Raw genomic sequence first — 14,299 nt, forward strand, 5'->3', positions numbered from 1 at the left:
TCCGGCGGGGGCTGCCGGAGAGGTGCGCGATGGGCGCCAAGCGGCGCGGGGTCGCGGCGGCGGCGGCGGCGGGGCCGAAGCGCGGGAAACGGGAGGCGCGCGCCGAGCTCTGCGCCGCCCTCAGGGACGCGGCGCTGCGGGAGCGGGCGGCGGCGGCCTGGGGCCGCGGGGAGCCGCTCCGCCACGGTACGGCACGGCACGGCACGGCACGGCACGGCACCCCTCCACCCCCGGCCCGCGCGGCGGCGGGCCCCCGCCTCCCCTCACCAGCGGTCTTTCCCTTGCAGAGGCGGCGGCGGTGGAACCGGCCCCGTTCCGGCACGGCGTCATCCCCGGCTTCCTGGCGGGCCCGGCCTTCGCGGAGGCGCTGCGCGACGAGCTGCTGGGCCTCGGCTTCCGTCGGCGGAGCAACGACCTCCTCTCGCTGCGGCAGGTGGGCGCCGGGCCGGGCCGGGCCGCCCCGAGCCGGTCCCCGCCGCCCTAACCCCCGTCCCTTCTTCTCTTCCATGGGCCGCCGCAGTCCGAGGAGCTGGGGGGAAGGCCGGAGCCCCACGTCGCCGCGCTGAGGTAAAGCGCCGGCTCGGGGAGCGGGGGGAAAAGCCCTGGCTGGCTTCCCTGGGAAGGCGAGGGGCCGCGGGGTGGGCCGGGCGGTGTCCGGCCGCCGTCTGCCGCGGCGGCGGGGACGGAAACCGGCCCTGAAGAGCCCAGTCGGTGTAGGCGGCGGCCCCGAAGTCGGTTAACAGGCTTTCTCTGAGCAGCGCGAGCCGATGCGGCCCTCGTGTATCTGTCACTTGCGAAACGCTCGCCTGCTGCCCTTACAGCGGAGTTCACACTCGCCGCTGGTTATTGTCAGCGGTGTTGTAAATGCTGTGCTGTTTTCCTGGCCAGCTCCTGCGCGGTTCTATGGCAATACGGTGTCTCTGGCAGGAACAGCACCTCTAAGCGTTTAAACAGTTGGAAGGGAGATAATAAACTATGGTGATATGTTTTATAACTCCGGAGGACACTTACCTTGTGCTTGTCTTCTCAGGCATGCTCTGTGTGAAGAATTCCGAGCGTGGCTTTCTGCTGTGACCCAGGTTGAGCTGGAACCAACTATTGACATCTCCTGTGCTAAATATGAATATACAGGTCAGTCTATAAGCAAACCTTTCCCTAAAGGTTCTGTGGGTGTGTAGGAAACAGTATGTCTACAGAATACCTAATTACATAACCCACCACAGCCCCTTTCTAGTTCCAGAGGGTCCTAGAAGCTATCAGCAGCAAATCAAAGTCTCAGAAAATGAAGTACAGATTATGGAAAAAGTGTTGCTGTAGTTCCACTGCTGATGGCTTTAACTGGGCCTGGTGCTGTTGCAAGCCCCCACCTTTTCAGAGATGTTCAGCCCATGTTTGCATGCCTGCTTCCATGCAAAAGGGTGACGTGTTCAGCTTCCTACTGCTACCATTGAGTTTGTGAAGTCTGATGCTGAAACGTCACCTTGGTGAGTCCAGGTTACAACTGCACCTACCCTTTTAGTCGTGAAAAATCACTGTAGGAAGGGGGAAAATTTTACTGCTGTCAGCTCTACTTTTAAAAAGTCTTTTACACAACCAATTGTCAGTCCAGCTTTTCTGTTCCCAGGGCTCCCCCTCCTCTCTATTCCAGCAACAAACCTACTCAAAGGGCAGCTCTGTATTTAATAGAGCTTGAATCATTAAGGCGGGAGTTTCTGTCCACTGTGCCCAGTGGCAGCCAGAGAAGGGTGGATGACAATTTAGAACTGCCTGTACCTTCAGAGTGGGCTGATCTGCCAATTGCAGTGCGATCCCACAGAAGTTAATCTTGCAAATCTTGGGCTGGTGATGCTGACAAGTGAAAATGCAGTTCTTGGAAAGGGCGTGTTTTTTCTTGTTGTATCCTTGCGGGGACAAAGCTGGGAAGCAGCCATTGGAATGAATCATGCATGTACTGGAAAGACGCTACTGCAGCAAAACGTGTGTAATTGCAGATGTCTTGCTGTGCCATGACGATGAGCTGGAAGGTCGGAGAATTGCTTTCATCCTGTACCTCGTCCCACCCTGGGAGAAAAGCAACGGGGGAACGCTGGACCTGTATAGCACAGATGGTAGGAGCTCGGAGCTCAGCCCGAGATGGCTGAAAAAGATGAAGCTTTTGCACCCCTTGCAGCAACTCTCTCCCCAAAAAATACAAGGAAGATAAGAGTTTCTCCTTAGTCCAGAGAAGCTGATGTATATGTAAAACTTGCACCTTAGAGATGGGCTGTAGCAGTCAGTCTTTGCAGACAATGCTAATGGGCAACAGTAGAGAAAAAGGAGAAGCTAAAGAAGAGGGGAATCTTTTTTTTTTTCCCCACTTGTTTGCAAGGGCCAAGAGTGGAGGCAGGATGGACGCGATGGCAGTAGCTGTGCTTGGAACTCTAAAGCGATGGAGATAACTTCCCTTTCCAGCAACAAAAGTCCACTGATTCCTCAACAAGCCCTTGCTCTGAGCTCCAGCCCTTATACCCAGGTCTCTCGCCAGTCACAATGTCATGAAGTCAGAGAGAAACAGCAGTTTCTAGTGAGTTCCCATTCATATCTTAACCAGAGTATGTTTTCTTCCTCCTCAGAACACTTTCAGCCACAGCAAATTGTCAAGTCATTAGTGCCTTCGTGGAACACGCTGGTTTTCTTTGAAGTGTCTCCAGTCTCCTTCCACCAGGCAAGAAGCTGTCTCTTGTTCATTTTTTGATTCTCATTGTTGTGGTTATTCATTCCCTGTGTTATTACAGTCCTGATGGAGAGGGAGAAGGGAAAGGGAGAAGTGTGGGTAGAGTGGATGGATACTCATGCTAAGTGCTGTATGTAAAAGGCAGGGCTTCAAGGACTTTAAGGAGGACAAGAACTGACAAAGCCAACTTTTAACTGTCAGTCTAGCTTCATCATCCTGGGGGAAGAAAAATTTCCATTTCTACTTTGTGTTGCTATCCTGGCAAGCCACTGCTGTGGATTTGGCTGTGGTGATAACAGATTTTTTTTGTTTGTTTGCTCATTTTAAACTAGCTCGCATTTCTCATGCGGATGCCATGACTTTGCTCCAGATGAGCTCCTCACCTTGCCGATAGGGCACTATGCGGCTTTACCCCCTCAGTAACATAGATGTACCCTACAGCAGAAATGCCAATATGGTTAAGTAGCACTTTGTGGCACTTATCAGGAAGATGGCTGGAAACAGGATGAATAATCTGTGGAACCACATGATACAAACACCTGACTGAAATCTGAAACTCCTGTATATTTGAGAATACCACGGACTGTAACAAACAGGGCCAAAGAGCAGAAGGTTGGAGAGGAAGAAGATCAGTGATGTAGGTTGGGCATGTCCTCACCTAGACTGCTTAGGGTTTTATTTTTGTGTCATTTACATCTTAGAATTAATTAACAGAAGCATCTACTTGGTCACTGCCCTAATTGTTTTCAGGTAGCGATTTAATCTTGTCATAAAAATCCACGTTCCAGTTAGCCTTGTGACTCTCTTCTACTGACCTAAACTTAATCCCACGCATTAGCACTATTCAGAGTTCTGTGTACTGTCTCTGATACTGTTAACGCAGGCAATAAACTCAGCTTAAATAATAAACTTGTTTTTAAAATAAGCATTAAGCTTAACTGGGAGTGCTGTGAATTAAAGCCTCCCAGATCTGGACCTCACTAGTTGTGCCCAGAGTATCTGCTGAACCACTGAATCATTTCTTTGACCCTTTCGTCAGTAAAGCGTGGAGCCTGCAAATTACCGTTAGAGGACTATGTAAGGGTCAGACTGATAGGAAGCCTTCACAGCACATGGCAGCCTTAAAGCTCTCTCAGACATTGGGCAAAGAGCATTTAGTCAGTACTTCCTAATAGATCTTCAGGTTTTGGGCTTCATGCATGCGCTTGTCGGGAGATAACAAATAAAGCTGTGGGTGTTTGCTGAGCAGAGCAGGTCCGTGACCTTTCAGTGGCAGGCAGTTTTCTGGTTTCCATTTCCCAAGTGATTTAGGATTCAGTAGCCATTCTAAATAACCTAGAACACCTCTAAGTCATGCAAGAAAAGGGCCAGTACAACTCTGTAACAATCAATAAAAGCCAAAACCTTTTCGGAACAGACTGTCTTTCTTCCTCCTGTTCCATCAGACTGTTCAAAAAACAAAACAAACAAAAAAACCCCAGTGCAAAGTCTTTATGTGCTATTCAGAAATTCACAGATTGTGGCTAGCAACAAGTCATAAGGGAATGGCTTTCTCTTCATGCTGCTGTTACAGTACAGCACCCTAGAATGTGAAATTGTTCAATTTAGCCCAATTTACCTAGGTGTGCAATTTGATGAAATCAAGATGTAATGGTGGCCATCACTGTGTGAAAACCAAGGGTTTCCACAGACCAGGTTAAATGCCAGGACAGAGGGGTTGCTCTTAGTCTGACAGATAGGTAGACCTTTAATCCAGAGCCAAAAGCATCAGGCAAATGCCCTTCATGATAGCTTGTATTACAGCACTTCTTCAAAATTAAAAGACAAAAAAGTAGACCGATACAGTCTGCTGTGGCCCACAGATATTCAGTGTTTTCCAGATTAAGCTGTGACAGCTAATTTTTGCAGCCTATGATAGCTGGTTCTTCAACAGAGCAAATGATAGAAAACTAAAATACCCTCACTTGTGGTAACAGAATGACTCAAAGCTCTCAGAGAGAGGGAATGGATTCTGCTGGGATGTTGGAGTAAAAGCTTGGCCTGGGATTCTGTAACCTACAATGAACTTGAGCATTGAAGTTTGCTTTAAGCCCTCATTCTATAAACCAAGAATAATCTAGCCTGGTCTAGCCCTTGTCTGACTTCTCTGTGTATCCAGTAGGCTCTTTGGAGTCAGGTCCATCTCCTTTGATGAGTCTACATGGTGCCTGTTACAGCTGGTCCTTAAATGTTTTGTAGTCTGAACAGTAACATGCCGCTCAACGTTGTTCCAGGTGTCAGAAGTTTTGTCTGAGGAGAAGTGCCGTTTGTCAGTGAGCGGCTGGTTTCATGGCCCATCAATAGTCAGACCTACACGCCACATTGAAGCTCCCTTGCCCAGGAGCCCACACATCCCCTATGATGTGAGTAACAAGCCTAGATCTCTTTATCTCCATTTCTATTTCTTTCATGTCCCTAGAATAGCTGTTAGTGCATGCACTGATGCTTTGGGATGCTTTAATCTTTAACTTATCCCATTCTCTTTTTTTGTTTCCTGTCCATAAATTCATAGCCAGTTTCTTTCTTGCATATCATGTATATCTTTCTTGACTCCAAACATTTTGCATACCTACAATAGTGCAGAGAATGCAGCAAATACTCATGGTGCAATTAAAAAAAAAAAAAAAAAAGAATGGAGTGTGTGTGGGGCAGAATCCAGCCTTGTGGCCAGCTGGGTAAGTGGGAATTGGGGAATCGTTTTTACTTTTGCAAATTCAGCATTCAAGTCCATTTCCCTTCCAGCACGAAATCTTGTATGAGTGGATCAATCTAGTTTATTTGGACATGGACTCCCAAGCTCAAATCCAGGAGGAATTTGAGGAGCGATCAGAAATTCTCCTGAAAGATTTTCTTAAGGTGAGCCCAGTGGTTCAATCTGATGTGGTCTGCTAGAGCAAGTCACAGGGCTGGTAGGTACCACATGTCATGCAGACTGGGAAAGGGCTTGCTTGTTCAGCTGTCAGCTAAAACACCTAGTTTCACTCCCTAAAGGTGAATGGACCGGATGACCTCCAGAGGTCCCTTCCAACCTCAACCATTCTGTGATTCTGTGGGTGGATCCCCTTTGCCTGCCTGTAGACTGCTGCATAGGGACTCATCAAAAATCACAAAATTTGCTTCAACATTCTTGTTTCGTACAAGCAGCAAAGCAGAAGGATGGAAACGTGTCATCCTACCTGCTTCATAGCCTTGTGGTGACCAGAGTGTCCTTCTCCTGTCCCTCAGCCTCTCGCAGCACTTGGGGAGCTCAGCCTGTGTGTGAAATAAATATGACCCATAATAGTTTTGTCTTACTGGAAAGGCCTTGCTTCTCAAGGCTGATTTACCTCTGGTTTACTGGGCATCCCCATCTCAGTGAAATTGCATTCCCACCCAGCAGACAATCAAGTAGCGTCTGATACCTGTCGGTCACTGGCGTTGAAAAGACATAATGCCCACCCAGGCTATGCCCCTCAATTCAGCAGTCCTTAGGCACTCAAACAAGTGAGAAAAAAATTAGAGTAGACAATGGCTGCTTCTAGCACACCAAGGGAGATGAGGGAGCTACATGTTAAAGTTTCTGCACTATCTTTCTCTCCTAGAAAGAGAAATACCAACTACTATGTGAAACTTTGGAGAACAAAGACATCCAGTGGAGTAGCCGGGGGCCTGCCAATAAAAGGTGGGCAATGACAGCGTCCTGCACCTATTGATCAGGCCAAGCAGGAACTGCCATGAGGCTGCACTGGTTGACACTGCCCCCATGGACGTGGTCCCTGTTGGTTCTCCACTGCTGATACCTCTGCTGTCTTTCAGACTCTATGAGACGGCAGAGGAAGACAGCCTCCCTGACATCCTGAAGAAATTCCTGCAGTTCTTACGCTCTGAGGCCTTGTTTTTACTGCTTTCCAACTTCACTGGCCTAAAGCTGCACTTCCTGGCTCCCTCTGATGAGGATGAAGATGCTGGGGAAGGAAGAGCAGCAGATACCACTGGGCACAGCAGTCCCAAACCTGAGCAGGAAGAGCCTGAACAACATGCTGATAGCAATCCACATCAGTCAGACCAGCCTGCCAACATCCCTGAAGCACAAGACAGCGAGATGCAGAACAGTAAGTAGAACAGCAGCAGTATGAAAGGACTTGAGCAAAATCCTGACGTTAAGGGTGTCGGCAGCAGAATTCCCAATGATTTTCATGGAACTAGCATTTCACCTTGTACTGCAGCCAGCACAAGGCACCAGCGCAAGCATGGGACTTGAAGCATGTCAGATTGGGTATCCAAAGTAAGTGACCATCACAAAAGAATTTGGACTAAATTAATGACTAACTTGAAGATACCGCTTTGAGCAGATCTAAGTCTTAAGGGTGGGACTTCTGTAGGAGTTATGGCATGGGTGAGGAGGGGGGGTGTTAATTAATTGCCCAATAATCTGTTGCCAATAGTTACGTGGTTTCTACATCCACATACTCCTGCTTCATATAAAGTAGATTCTCCTATGAGATACCAAGTCAAAAAGGAAAAAAGTGAACAGGTCAGAAGTAAAGATAATTTCAGAATTAGAAAACTGATACCTAAAACTAGGATATAACCTTTCAGAAAATGCTGCCAGCCTAAATAACCACTTCATTGTCAGCCATGAGATATCATTGCTATCAAAGATTAGATTAATTTTGGATTTGTGAATTGGTGCTGTTTATTTAAAACAGTGGCTTTGAAGTTTAAGGGTAGAATTTTTCAAAATGCTTGTCCTGCATGGGGTCAGGCAAGTTAGTGGACACTGAAATAAAAGGTAATAAAAAACAAGTCCTACTGAAAATCCCACCAGAACACTTACTTGGTACAAAGGCCTTGTTTTTCTGATTTCCACAGCTAGTCATTTTACCTCTCCTATCTGCCATGTTCCTGCTGTGTGATTTTAAATTCACATGAGGAGGGCATAGTTTGGGGCTGTATAGATTGAAAACTGAGCTAGAGGCATGAGAAAAGAAAGGCTTTCCCAAATTTTGACATACCTCCTGGGATGGCACATGAAGAGTGAGTTCAGAGCAATATCCTTCTTCACTGAAGTTTCTGGTAGTTTCAGGGTACTTCCAGAGCAGATAGGTTGCTGGATTTTTCAGGTTTTGAGCTCTACTGTAAATTCAGGGATGGGGGGAAAAAAATAAAAAAGGAAGAACTGGTTAAACCAAAGCACGTCATAGCTTGGCCCCACTCCTCCACGTTATTCAAAGTATGTAACTTAGAGTCACCTCTAGAAAAGAAGTTAACATGAGATCTGTGGTTTTACTTTTTCTTCCCTTTACACTTTGCCGGGGCTGGCAAAGACAGTCTCACAGTGGCATGGCAGTGCAGGGGCTTGTCCCCTACATGCCTTCAGCTCAGCAGGAGTCAGCTATTGTACAACTTCATTGCTTTCCCTGGCTTGTTTGTTCCCTCTCCTAGGCTCAGATACCCCCGTGTGTGCAGGGGAGCTGAGGCGCTGGACCCACAGGCACTATACTCTAGTCCACGACACTTGGGCAACAGAATTTGCTCTCGACCTGCTCTTCTTCTGTGGCTGTGAGGGTAAGTGGACAAAAGAGAGATGTCAGACTCTCCTTACAAAGTTTGTCTAAAGGAAGGACTTCTGAATTCTCAGCAGTGCTACAGTAGCCAAAATTTCCCTGCTTTTTCCTGCACAGAAGGGCTTTCTAGACTTTATCCCACTCCTCGCTTCTGCATAAGCCCTGGTTTCAGTAGTCCTTACGCAAAGACTTGGGAGTGTGGCCTTGGGATCAGCTTTGACCTCTCCTGCTGGAGCCAGGAGGTGGCGCTTGGGCAGAAGGAAAGGCTGCATCCCCCGAACCTTTCCTCTCACTAAGCAGTGGTTATGGGCATGGTGGAGGGTCAAGTGGCCAGAATACCCACTAAAGCATTCTGTTTCACCCCTTTTCTCATTAAAATTATCACTGCGCCTCCAATTCACAAACCCCAGGGTTTTCAAAAGTTACTTTAGGCATGTCTAGGCATTTTCGGTTGATTGCTAGTTAGATAGTGGTGAAAGCAAAAACCTAAACATAAGCATTTTGGACCAGCTGAGCCCAGAATGCACAGCTGAAACCACCTGGCACATGCTAGTAATTATACTGAAAACCTTTTGCATATCTGCTAAGGCAAAACTGTTCTACATGTGAGGAGCAGAGAGCCAAGCAACCTTAAATGGCCTGTCTGTGGTAAAAGGCAAATCCAGTACATTTGCTTCAAGTTGTTTCTGATTTGAAATAAAAAAAAAAAAAAAATAGACTGGCAGGAGGTAAACTGGGGATCGTCCTGTATCTGGTAACTGGGGTGGAAAAACGGCATTTCCAGGAAGGCTGTATGGAGCCTGGGCAGTGTTGAACTTTCTAAGAACCTTTCTTTTCTATTTTAAGACTGGGATCCAGAATATGGTGGCTTTACTTCCTACATCGCTAAAGGTGAAGATGAAGAGGTAAGGACCTCAGTTGCTAGCTGCAAATTAGATAAAAGTGTTTAGGGTGGAGAGGCATAATTGCACTTTGTCGTAATGCTAACATAATCCTGAGGGTGCTTGGTATCGCACTGGAGCCTTCTTGCCTGAATTACTGCTCATAGGCGTAGCTCTGGCTTCAGCTTCAAGAGGCTAGCATTCACCATAAAGCTTAAGACTCAGGCTCTCACGGTGCTGATGCCATCTGCACCTGGTGGCATTTGGGAAGCCTCAGAGGGGCACAAGGCTGTAGCAGAGAGGATGCTTTTCCAGGGAAGTGCTGTTTACTAGAGTCACTATCAGTACTAGTGGGAGTGCTGAGCAGTCATACTAATAAGACAACCAGAATCCCTTCAAATGAATGTTGCTGTCTAATAAATGCTTTAGGTTAAGGGATACTAAAAATGAAAATAGTGACATCATTCATTTTCTAACACCAGACCTTTGTTCTGACTAGCTTTTGAAACCATTTTGTTTGTTTTTTCCTCAGAATGATATCAAAGCCATTTTTGGGAAACTAATTTCCTCCCTTACTTTTGTGTCTTCTAGCTGTTGACAGTGAATCCAGAGGACAACTGCTTGGCCTTAGTTTATAGAGACAAAGAAACTATGAAGTTTGTGAAATACATCAATCATCGTAGCTTGGCACGCCTGAAAAAGCATCCAAACAGAACAGGATTTTGGGATTTTTCCTTTGTCTATTACGAGTGACGGTGCAGAGTGTGACCATCGTCACACAGAAAACAGTGGTGGGTGCAGGGCAGGTTTCTATCCAGGCGTTCAGCTGGGGCCTGTCTAAGCCCAGATAAACTTTGCCACTGCTAACTTCACCACACTGTCTACGAGCTGTACCCTACCACGTGGGGTCCGGGTGACTTTTTTAACTGTACAAATGGAAATCCAGTCTTCTCCTGAGCACATTGTAACACGCACTCTCGACTGCTTTTAACGCTACACAGAGGGGGTCATTGTCACACAGTTGACAGCTGCTGTGCCAGCTTTCCAGCTGTTCTCTCATGGAAATAGCACACAGGGGGATGTGTCTAGTCTGTCAGGGTGAAAATTACAACCGTGCATTGCCCCAAGCTGATGACTGACTTCTATTAAAGAAAAAAAAAAAAAAAGGAAGTGGGTCAGTTAAATGCTTCAAACTCTGGTTGGGCAAGTTTTGTTACAAAATGCCCAAGACATCTGCTGGGCCTTAACTGTGTTGACTGTTTGTAGAAATAAAGGAGCTGCCATGGGAAATAAGAGGTTTTTCCAGCTGCACAACTCTGTGGAGTTGGGAAGGAAGATGGTGAGGCTGTAAAGCTGCTGACGTTGAGAAGGACCTGGCACTCTAACAGGGAGCAGGACTTTATTATGCTAAATGCTGGGCAGACAGACCCAGATGCAGCCCTTTCTCCAAAGAATTTACAAGCTAAAGAAATGAGAGAAGAGACCTGCTCCTGCATTTGTGAGTACGTGGATGGATGGCTGCTTCAGGTGTGAAAGGGTTGTGGCTCCAGCCTCAGAAAAGGGGCGGTGGGCTGGTAGCAGGAAGGTGGTAACTCACCTCTTCCTGGCTTGTCATCCACAGGCAGCAGGAGGGTCGTTGACAGCATGGCCTCACATCATATTAGTTTTGTTCTGGGGTCTGCTGGGCTCCAGCGTGGCTTCTGTCACTGGAGATCAGCTCGGGTCTTTCCAGGTAGCAGATAGCCAGGTCTTGTGGTAAACAGTACAAGAATGGCAGTAGTCTTGGTGCAATATACCCCCCCGCACATGCCTTCAGTACGGTTCGCCTGCCCGACTGTCACCACTGAGGTGTCCACCCCACCAAGAGGTGCTGTTGCAGAGCTGTGCTCGTTGCTTCAGGAGGCAGCCAGAGTGCAGAACACCCTGCTGGAGGCTCAGCCCTGGCCTGCATGTGCTTGCCTGAAACTTTTTTTGGCAATCGAGAGAGACAGGTGTACTGTCACCTCATCCAAGTCAGACAGCGCAGGCCATGAGCTTGCAGTGAGCTGGGGAGAGTGTGCACATTTCATTCCTCCTGCTTCTCCTGGGTTGGGAGAGGGTAGATACGCATTAGTCTGCTGCTTCTCCAGTTCCAGGCCTGTTGTTGAAGACCACCACGGCAATGTAAGACCACAGCTGGCAGCGGAAGAGTAGTGAGCTCAAAGCAAGGCTAGCTGTGTTGGCACATGTGTACTCTGTGAAGGGTGCAGAGTGGGACATCCCTTGGGCATGCCTTCATGAAGATACAGGAGCAACAACCATCAGCCGTGATCCCAACACACAAGGTTCAAAAAAGGAACCACTGAAGCATGAAGCAGCTGCCATTGCTTCCAAAATGAAAGGTGTCTCAGCCCTCACTGATGCCAAAGCAAGGGGACAACACAGCTGCTTAGAGTGTGATGCGCAGGAACTGTATAGATGCAGTGTCGGTTCAGTCCTGGACTATGAGCAGTTGCTCAGTTCTAGCTTTTCCCTCCATCACTGCTGGGCAGGGAGAACAGCTGGAACATAGTTGCTCCAAGCTGCTATTGCAACATCTACACCATCTTGTTCATATTCTGACTCGTCTCCCTAAGCTGGCTTCTCTGTGCAGTGCCAAGACTTTCTTGCTTGGTTTTAATGTTCCTCTGCTACTGTTTTAAGCTACTTAAAAGACAAGGGGATGAAGTTAAAACACAAGAACAGGGCACTCTTCATGAATCACTAGTTTCTGGGCAGCAGCTGTTCTTGGGGACAAAGTAGTTCTTATTCTGAGCTGCCCCAGCAGAAAGTAAGTAATGGAGGTTTCAAAGAAAAAAAAAAAAAGGAAAAAAAAGGAAAATTGTTTGGGTAGTTTTGAACAAAGGTGACAAGTATCACAGCTATTCACAGCATACTCAACTAGGCAAAGTTGGGAGTACATTAATTAACCAAACAAAATTACTTATTCTACTGCATTATCAGCCTAAGAGCGTGTTTGGTAGACCTTGGAACAGCCTCCCGGAAGACTGGGAAGAAGCTGGGCTCTCTGAAGCTTGCTGCTTTTTAATAATAAATAATACACTAGAGGGCATACCAGCCTCTACTTGAGCAAGCCTGTATCTATCTAATCACACACAGAACCACCCTTCTGCCTCTGGTGACTGAGATGAAGTAATTTAAGGAGCCAAATTTGCAGTTAGCATTCAAAGATTTAAAAATCAACACGTCTCTGCTCTCCTACCCTTCCTGCTTAGTCCCAAAAGCCAAAGGCAGCCCCACACATGGCTGGTGCTGCAGGTACAGGGGAAAGACGCTGCTCACTGAAATTTCAAGTGACACGAGCTATTTGGGGGAGAGGAAGGGGTCTGCAGTTAGACTGTGCCAATAATGGGAGCCCTCTCTATACATGCTCTTGCTGTATTTACAAATAGGTGTAGCTGCTTGCAAAGTACTCTGATCATTATGGAAAGGAATATGAATATGAAATATATACATACCCACAAAATGAGTAAGCAGGACAATATAGAAAAATAGGACTGAGAACAGCAAGCAAACAGAGCTCTGGAGTGTGAGCAACAGAGAACAGAAACTTCATACCAGGCAAAGTGGCCTCATGGAGACATCAATCAGCTCAGCTGTACAAGGACGCAGGCTTCCTACCAGCTGACTGCACCTCCAAAGCCTGGCATCTGATGCAGGGTACCGGCAGCTTTCGGTTACTAAAATGCTGAGTTATGCAAATGCTTCACAACAAATTTTTGGGCGTTTGGTGGTTATCAGTTTGCCAAGTAGCTACGAACAGGAACAATTCAACATGGAGCAAGAAGCAACAGTTTAGCTGTAGACCAAACTAAAGGAATGGTTTTGGCATTCATAAACATGCAGCAAAGTTCTGACATCAGGTATTCAGTAAATTAGTATTAAGAGCAGCAATCCATGGGACTTGGAGAAAGGGGCTAAAATCAGATAACCTGTTGTCAAGTGTCAGCTTGAATTGTTGGGGTTTTTTTTGAACTCCAAAGTGGAACTTGAATTAGGACATTGAAAATCACTGTTACATAGATCCCTCTTCAGCGGGCACTGATCCAGCCTCCAGCCCAAAGTGAAGTTTCAGGCAGGCACCGAAGTGCCCCACCGGGGCAGCGCACATACCAAGGTTGGTGCCATCTAAGCAGCCTTGCCCATGCATTTTTAGCAACATGCAGCTCCACTAGTATAGTTTCAGAGGTTATTCTGTACTTGACCAGCAGCTTAACCTGCTGTGACCCCTCCCATACCTGAGAAGGGGATCACTAGGCATTAGTTCTGGGCTGAATTGTACCAGTGGGGACTTCACCACTGATTTCCTGGTGCAGGTTCAGCTTACACCAGCTTGCTGCTGCACAGCAGCCAAGGGCTGCTTTATTTCAACTGGCAACTGCAAACCTGGTATCACTTCAGCTTACAGGACATGGATTTTACCTATGGCAAAGATAAAAGTTGTTTTTACAGGAAAACAAATGACAAATTTGTTGTCAGAAACTTAGCCAGGGAAATCAGCCTTATCAGAGGTCTGGACTGTGACCGAAGGACTGACCTCACTGCCAAGAGAACAGAGCTGGGACTGGAAGTGCCTGGTGTGTAGCCCTGAAAATCAGGCTGATGGGAAAGCTGCTTTCTGATCAGAGCCACTCTCTTATCATCGAATGGACTACATGAATGTCAGTAAACAAGCATTAGGATTTTGAACATAAAGAACAAGAGGTTGAAACAGTGGGAACAGGTACAGCAGGTGGCAGAAAGCCCAGCACTTATGCCAGGAGACTGTTCCATAATCAAAGTCTTAAAGCTCACTTGCTTAGAACAGCATGGGTGGCTCACCACCCTTTTACCAAGGAGCTGGATTTGACTAACAACCAGGTTCTTAAAAGAATTCAAATGAGCTCCTGCTGCAGATTTGAAGCGACAGAGATCTGTGCTTTTGCCAGCGCAGCTCTCCATACTGGAGGGGCCAAAGCAGTAGCAAGGGGCCATTTAGGGAATTAAAACACATTGCAAGAATTACACTCCCCGTTCAGCTGGCTGCATGCTCACCGGTTGCTCTGTAACGAATGGTGGGCTGCTGGCTTTAATTCAGTAGT

At 47.2% G+C, this 14,299-nt stretch overlaps 1 protein-coding gene across 2 annotated transcripts; it reads left to right on the plus strand.

The window, feature by feature from the left end:
* Positions 1-7: 7 nt before the first annotated feature.
* Positions 8-12,441, plus strand: OGFOD1 (2-oxoglutarate and iron dependent oxygenase domain containing 1). Of its 2 annotated transcripts, none has more exons than XM_030023966.1 (13): positions 8-193; positions 289-433; positions 521-567; positions 1,031-1,131; positions 1,992-2,108; positions 2,613-2,704; positions 4,987-5,115; positions 5,495-5,608; positions 6,334-6,413; positions 6,548-6,843; positions 8,177-8,299; positions 9,145-9,203; positions 9,771-12,441. In XM_030023966.1, the coding sequence occupies exons 1-13, from the start codon at positions 30-32 to the stop codon at positions 9,930-9,932; spliced, it is 1,629 nt and encodes a 542-aa protein (XP_029879826.1). In that variant the 5' UTR covers positions 8-29; the 3' UTR covers positions 9,933-12,441. The 2 variants fall into 2 exon arrangements, with proteins under 2 accessions (XP_029879826.1, XP_029879827.1); XM_030023967.1 differs by having other exon boundaries at positions 8-186; positions 288-433.
* The last annotated feature ends 1,858 nt before the right edge of the window (positions 12,442-14,299 follow it).

The sequence above is a fragment of the Aquila chrysaetos genome, chromosome 9 (genome assembly GCF_900496995.4).
Source record: "Aquila chrysaetos chrysaetos chromosome 9, bAquChr1.4, whole genome shotgun sequence".
Lineage (NCBI taxonomy): Eukaryota > Metazoa > Chordata > Aves > Accipitriformes > Accipitridae > Aquila > Aquila chrysaetos.

Excerpts from the sequence above, each read along its gene's own strand:
- OGFOD1 (XM_030023966.1), top strand. The coding sequence starts at position 30 with ATGGGCGCCAAGCGGCGCGGGGTCGCGGCGGCGGCGGCGGCGGGGCCG. Across the intron at positions 1,132-1,991 it reads TGCTAAATATGAATATACAG|ATGTCTTGCTGTGCCATGAC; the intron begins GTCAGTCTATAA and ends GTGTAATTGCAG. Across the intron at positions 6,844-8,176 it reads AGACAGCGAGATGCAGAACA|GCTCAGATACCCCCGTGTGT; the intron begins GTAAGTAGAACA and ends TCCCTCTCCTAG.